General features: G+C 40.9%; 1 protein-coding gene across 1 annotated transcript in view; it reads left to right on the plus strand.

Moving 5' to 3' along the window:
• The window catches only part of FAM120A (family with sequence similarity 120 member A), a 75,676-nt gene extending 73,468 nt beyond the window's left edge, over positions 1–2,208 (plus strand). Inside the window, exon 18 of the mRNA XM_077325581.1 lies at positions 325–2,208. Within this exon, the coding sequence (XP_077181696.1) occupies positions 325–636 (312 nt within the window). The 3' untranslated portion in view covers positions 637–2,208. The remainder of the gene's footprint in view (positions 1–324) is intronic.
• Positions 2,209–7,201: the final 4,993 nt, after the last annotated feature.

The raw sequence follows: 7,201 nt of genomic DNA on the forward strand, positions 1-7,201 counted from the left end.
TTGCCACTAATGCACTTAGGCTCAACGGTGGGTTATGGGACCAGGAGCTGTGCCAGGCTTGGGGATGGGGGATGGGATTCCCCCCATGAGTCTTGTGTACCCATGACTTGTCATTATATATCCTCTCCATTTTGTGAAGAGTTAAATTCCATCAAATATTACCTTTAAGTATTGTTCCTTCACATTTGCTCTGTTGCTCAAAACCATCAGCATCACCAGCAGTCATAGTGAAAAGCCTAGCTAGTAGATGGTTCTTTTATGCTTATTATATATGTTTATAACTTTTTATCTCTTGCTACCTGTTCCCTCATATCTTTTAAACAGGGCAAACCTCCTTACGCTGCTTCAGCAGAAGAAGTGGCCAAAGAACTTAAGTCAAAATCAGAGGAATCAAAGTCCTCTATTATGTCTTCAGAAGGATCCCTGGCTGAAAATGGAGTAGTGAATGAGGAGAAACCAGCTTCCCAAATGAATGGGAATACAGCAGACGTCAGGGCTTCCAACCAGTCTGAAAGTGCCTTGAGTAATGACTCTAAAATGTGCAATACAAATCCTCACTTAAATGCACTAAATGCAGACAGTGTTTGCCATAAAGATGATGCTCTTGAGGCCACTGTCTTAAAAAAAGAAGAGTAAACTTATTTTTTATAGAGGGTGAAGGATGTTGGAAGGGTCAGGATTACAAATATCTGGGAAGAAAGAGAGCCTACAGTTACGTACATTTTTTCCTTTCCGTAAGAGAAAAATGAGGACATTGGAAATTCGGATCCCTCTTGGATGTCAGAGATTTAAAGAACACACATTTTTAGTTTTAACCAGTTGTAGTCAATGCTACAATACAACAAAAATGAAAGAGAATGAAGAGCATTTGACTCCCTCACTTAAAATGAAGTATACACAAAGCTTAAACTGGTTATGACAAAAGCTTGTAGTTTTTGTTTCTTGAAATATATTCAAATTTTGGCAGTCTTTCGGTATATATAGCTTAAAATATAATTTTTAGTACTTGGCACCATATGTATGCCATTATATTTGATTTTGCATTACTGTGTCACAAAGCTTTCTTTAAGGCTTTGATTTCATGATTAGGGGGGGAAAGGCACAACCACGGTTCTTTCTTTTCTTAGATTTCATCACCGTTGATGTGGTTCTTTTATGTTTAAAATGTGCAAAACTATCAAAATAAAAAAAATAGCGAGTAATACTGAAGTTCTGATGATTTTAAATATACATCATACCTTCTTTACGAGCAAGTTAAAATGGATTTAACTTGAAAATCATAGAAGATGCAAATGACCTTTTCAAAACAAACACAATGTGTTCCGATACTTTTTGTGACTAATACCATGCATCCGTGATCAATGAACTATGTGGTTTTGAATCAGACGTAGACCATTAGTACTACTATTTGAGCTAAACTTCTGCATGGTTCATGATTTTTAAAGTGTGTAGTTAATATTATGCATGTTATTGTCCTTTCTTCCATTCTTACAAGTACTGTGCCCATTTGCAAAACAAAAAAAAGCTAATAATCAGTAATAGTCCTATAAAAGATGTTAACTATGTTTAGTCATTGACTGATCTTGCTCTAACCTTAAAATTTTGTGATTATTGACCTCTGTTGCATTTATTCTAAAACAAAAAAAATTACCTAGCCGTTTTGAATATCAACGTTACCCTGGTGTACTCATTGCTGTATGCATTATTGTTCTCTGTTGCTGTTTTATGCCTTCATATTAGCAAATATGAAACTCTGTGGAAAAACAAAAAAAAAAGCTTTGATCTTCAAAAGATACCCCCCTTCTGTAGCAGGAAACAAATGGCTTGTTCTTGAGAACTTTCCCATCAAGAATTTAGTATAAGCAAATATACCTGTATCATTTTGATGTTTTTGTTAGTGTTTCCAGACTTAATGTACTTCAAAATCAGAATCATTTCTTTATATTCGTTTTCATATAATTCTCCTGATGCTCTTCATCACACATTAGTGATCAGAAATGAGGTGTAATTCCCCATTCCCTGCCCGCAAGAGCTAAGTAGGTATCTTAATGTAAGTTGAAGGGAGTTCTGCCCCAGCTCATGGATTGTGCAAGAATGAACTACTGTTGGGTTTGATTGGTTGTCGATGGATTGTGGTGTGGTGTATTTGAAGGCTATTGAATGCAACTTACAATGCTTAATAAAAATCTTTATTCTTTTAGTATAAAATACTGTATGGCTTCTTAATTTTAATTATTTGGGGGGGTTAGAACATGTCATCAGAATTCTGAGTTCAACAGAAATGTGTAAAGTATGCCTTCCACCTACTTTTAAGACACTGTGATGTGCTGAACCAGGGGTGGGCAAACTGGACATTTGCTGGCAGAGGCTCATGGGAATTGCAGTCCATGGACATCTGGAGGGCCAGTTTGCTCACCCCTGTGTTGAACTGTTGTGAAGTTTAACCGAATGTGATATACTTTACTGCTCCATGTCGACATCCTCTTTCTATATTGTAACACAATTTGACACAGCACTCTCTGCTTACTTAGTTGGGGCATTTAGACATGCAGTGTTTTTGGTATATGATGTTTTTATGAAACGTTGTAACCCATCCTGAGCACAACTGGAAGGGCGGTCTAAAAATAAAATTTATTATTAATACAGTTCTATTATTGATTACTCCACATTAGCTGTTGCTGAAACAGGTAGGAAAATCCACAGTGGGCAGGACACAGGTGATTTTGCTGTATACCTTATGAAGCAGGCTGATTTGGATGTCATTTTTTTACTCCAGGCTTTAGTTTATCATGATTTGTAGGGTCACCTAGTGTGTTATTCCAATGTCGAACTGAGTCGAACCACAAACATGTTTTTGTGGGGTCAATGCCAATAAACAGGAAGAGAAATTTCCCACTCCTTTAACTACCACAGTTACTGCAGTTTTCCTCATCTGCCTTCATGGAAGGTAGGATAATTTGCAAATATTTTGTGAAGTTTTCATACGCTTTGTTGATCCCCGCCCCCAATCTGATTGTGGAGAACTTGGGGAGTTTTGGAATCTACTCAAACACTGAAAAGCGGTTAAACACCTTCGGTTATTCCTAAGCAGCTGCCATTACCTGTGTGAGGTGTTGGCCCTGAGGAGGGCAACAATGTCACAGTAACCAATCAAGCACTTGCTGATGCTGGAATCTCATCTTCACTGTCAAGGTGACACAGCTGTTTCTTTATCTGAGTAAATAATTTACAGTAGTCTGGAATTAGTCTGTCTTTGTGGGATTTTTAAGAAAATCCTTTTCCTTTTTCTAGGCTATGTTTTTCAAATGGAAAGACAAAATCAGTTGATTGTAATAGGTACGCTTTCTGCGTATCAAGAGCAAGTTACCACTAGTCTTTGTGACCAGAAAGAAGTGCTGATAAATAAGAGTGGCAAAAGCAATTCTAATGACAGTGAAATCCTTATTCTTACTCCATGCTGTGTTTTAGTTACTCTCCTCATTTTGTTTTTCTCTTGCATTTTCTTTATTTAAAAAAGCTTTAAATTGTTGTTTTTTTAAACTAGTAATTTGCACGCATGGTTTAATTAAAATAACTTTTTTGCTAAATGCTGCATTACATATTAATTAGATTTTGTTTCCCTTAATAGCAAATCAAAATCTTAGTATGCATTATATAGTGCAAGTGAATGCCAAGCCTAATTTCCATTTTTTTCTGAGAAAACTATAACTCAAAATGGCTTTTCAAAAAAACAACAGCTGCACTGTAATATATAATGGTTCAGAAAATTTGACTTTTCTTGCAAACCAAAAAGGCTATTATAGATTGGGAACCTGCAAGGCATATGGCTGTGTAAAATCTACTGAATCATCTCTATGACCCATTGTGCACGGCCGCTGCTACCGCAGGTGGGGGGTCTGATGGAAGATGCGGAGGATGAAGCTGCACAGCAAGCCAGGTACAAACGGCACGGTGGAGCAGCCAGGGTCGACGGCCAAAGCAATGGCAAACAGGGCGGGAATACAGTGCGGGGCTTCCCAGACCCAGCCCGTCAAGTAAGCTGCTGCGCCAGAAGTGCCCGATAACCGGGTCTCCGAGGGTGCGCGCATGTGCAGACGACGCATATGGTGGGTTCGCTCGGTGCATCCAGGCCACTGGAAACAAGGGGGGCGAGCCAGCAGACGCAGAGGGCAAGGGAGGGCACAGTGGCCCGCAGCAGTTGAGGGGTTGGAGACCACAGGATGGAGCGCAGGGCAGCCATGGTGGCAGCGGCCCTCCCCGATTTTGCATGCTCTCCAGCGCTGCATCTGGTTGCGCCCTGGCCGGGTGGCAGGCTTCGCTTCCTTCTGCGTTTTCCTAATGCGGGTTTTTCGGTGGCCTGCATCAAACCTGCGCTTGACCTCTGCTGGTAGTGTGCATTATCAGGGATTTCCACCGCCATTGTTCCAGCTCTGAGGTGGACCTTTGCCTCCGTGCATAATGGGTCTATGATATCACTGTGGTCTAGAAACACAACTTTTTGCTCCACGCCACTGCACTATTTGGCTACTACTACTTTAAAAGCATCCTGGCAAATAGATGGGGAAGAAATGGAGGTAGTGACAGATTTTATATTCCTGGGCTCCAAGATCACTGCAGATGGGGATTGCAGCAAAGAAATTAAAAGACGTTTGCTCCTGGGGAGAAAGGCTATGGCAAATATAGACAGCATCCTAAAAAGCAGAGCCATCACCCTGCCAACAAAAGTGCGTTTAGTCAAGGCTATGGTCTTCGCAGTTGCAATGTATGGCTGTGAAAGTTGGACCATAAGGAAGGCCGAGCGTCAAAGAATTGAGGCTTTTGAACTCTGGTGCTGGAGAAGACTCTTGCGAGTCCCTTGGACTGCAAGGCGAACAAACTGGTCAGTCCTAGAGGAGATCAGCCCTGACAGCTCCTTAGAAGGCCAGATCCTGAAGATGAAACTCAGATACTTTGGCCACCTCATGAGAAAGAAGGACTCCCTGGAGAAGAGCCTAATGCTGGGAGCGATTGAGGGCAAAAGAAGAAGGGGACGACAGAGAATTAGGTGGCTGGATGGAATCACTGAAGCAGTCGGTGCAAACTTAAATGGACTCCGGGGAATGGTAGAGGACAGGAAGGCCTGGAGGATCATTGTCCATGGGGTCGCAATGGGTCTTCACACCTAATAACACCAACAATTTAAAAGCGGTTAATTACCTTTTTTTTGACAAAGATTAAAAGGGAAGAAGTTTAAGAGACGGTCTTTGGAGCTTCTGACAATCCATCAGCTTAGGAAGGTTGGGGAGCAGGTGGAACTGGGAAATGCAGTATTACTCATTCAAAGATTTGTAATGCATAATATCCTCTGAATCTTAACATTTTGGGCAACGCAGGGCTTAAGTCAATGTTTAGAGCAGTTCTCTGGCCTTGGTGGCTGTGGTTAGATTTTACAAAGAATGGACACTGCCTGCAGATGCAGGTTCAGGAACCGCGTAGCCTTTGGTATGCACTTGTGGCTCTTTTGGTCCCTGTTTCCCAATGGTGCATCTGTCCTGCATTTCAATAAAGTGAGCAAGGCCTTTTCTGTAGTAGGACTTGTGGCTGGCAGGTGGTTTCTAACTTGGAATGGCTACCACAGCTGCAAGCTGCTGCCAGGAATTGAAGTAAACCTGGCTCTCTTAGGATTGTGACAGCAAATGTGCTGCAGAATGAGTACTACAGTGTTAGTAGTTCTGCAGGGGGTTATGAGTGTTCATCAAATTTGGCCCTCTCCAGATTGAGATTCAGTCATATTGGTGAGAGATAAAGATGGGTATGGTATGCTAGTGACCTTCAAGATCGTTATTACTTTGCAGAAAGGATTCCTACAGCTATCTTCCAAATTTTGGTAGTTGGCTTGTCTGTTACTAGCATCTCAGCATGGCTTGCATATATTACTAGAAAGGTTTGGAAGATTTGCGTATTTACATGGGAGACTTCCAGTGACAGAAAGCGAGGGCTCTTAAAAGTTTTTGCCTGTTAGCAGAATGTGTGCTAGCAGTGTTTAATTTTGCTTGATGCAGAATTAATTTTTTGAGTGGTGGGGGTGACAAAACTGCTATCCCATTTTGCCTCAATGGCTGGCAGAGTCCGTGATGCAATATCCCTATAGCATTCTAGAGAGAGGGAAAAGAGTGGTACGTAACTATTTTACTAGGGATTACTCTACTCCTCCTGAAAGCATTCCTGATCAGACCCACATTTGATAGCAGCAAGACACAAATACCATGTTTACTAAGATCATAATACGTGAAGCTGCCTTATACTGCCTCAGACTATTTATACATCGTGGCTCCCTGATAGGTTTTAGCCCTGGTAATTTTTTTCTGCAAGTTTTCATTGTCTTGTGCCTTTTCAAAATGGATACTATGAGATACTGTAGCTTGCCCATCAGAGTACATCAAATCTGTGTGGTGGTATCTCATTCACTAGTGTCACTGTATGAAACAAAAGTGGTGTCTCGTTCTTTTATCTGAATAAAAGGAGGGAGGAGAGAGGGACCATGGTTTTTGAACTAGAAGGAATTGGAGCCTACTTTTTCTTGCCAATATCTTGTAGAATGTCAGCATATGTAATGTGGTATTGACGTTTCATTAAGGTTACTGTGTTGAGAGAATACTTATTACATAATAAGGGGAGGGGGGATGAAAAATCCTACAAAGTACAGAAAAGTAAAATATTTAGATTAATTCAGCATATCAGTGCCATGTATATGCTCTGAAGAAACCAGTTACTCCTGGTGTAATTAGGCTCTGGAGGCTGCTTAGAGGGAGTATGAGAAAGTCACAACATTTAGCAAGTCTGATCTAAGCCTTAGTCTCAGAAGTGTTAAACACCAGGTGCTAATGCTTTTCTTAACAGCAAGCAATCACTCTGTGGGGGTCCATCAACAAGCTAGAATGGACTGCTCCACCCTTTTTTTTAGCACTTTCTGCACAGAATTGTGCTGGTCTTTGCTGCTAAGCTACCAGTAATGATCTTTTCTGTTAAAAAGTCTGTCATTTAATTGGGAAATTGTGTTCTGTCACATCTAGAAGGTTTTAAATACAAACAGCCAGGTTATTGGTGGAATACAGGCAATGAATGAATTGAACTGGTTCTCAATGGAGCTGAGAGAACGTGATAGAATTGCGAAGGGCTGAAGTGTGGGTGAGAGCATAAAGGTATGACCCAGTGACAATTT

The sequence above is a fragment of the Paroedura picta genome, chromosome 3 (assembly GCF_049243985.1).
Source record: "Paroedura picta isolate Pp20150507F chromosome 3, Ppicta_v3.0, whole genome shotgun sequence".
Lineage (NCBI taxonomy): Eukaryota > Metazoa > Chordata > Lepidosauria > Squamata > Gekkonidae > Paroedura > Paroedura picta.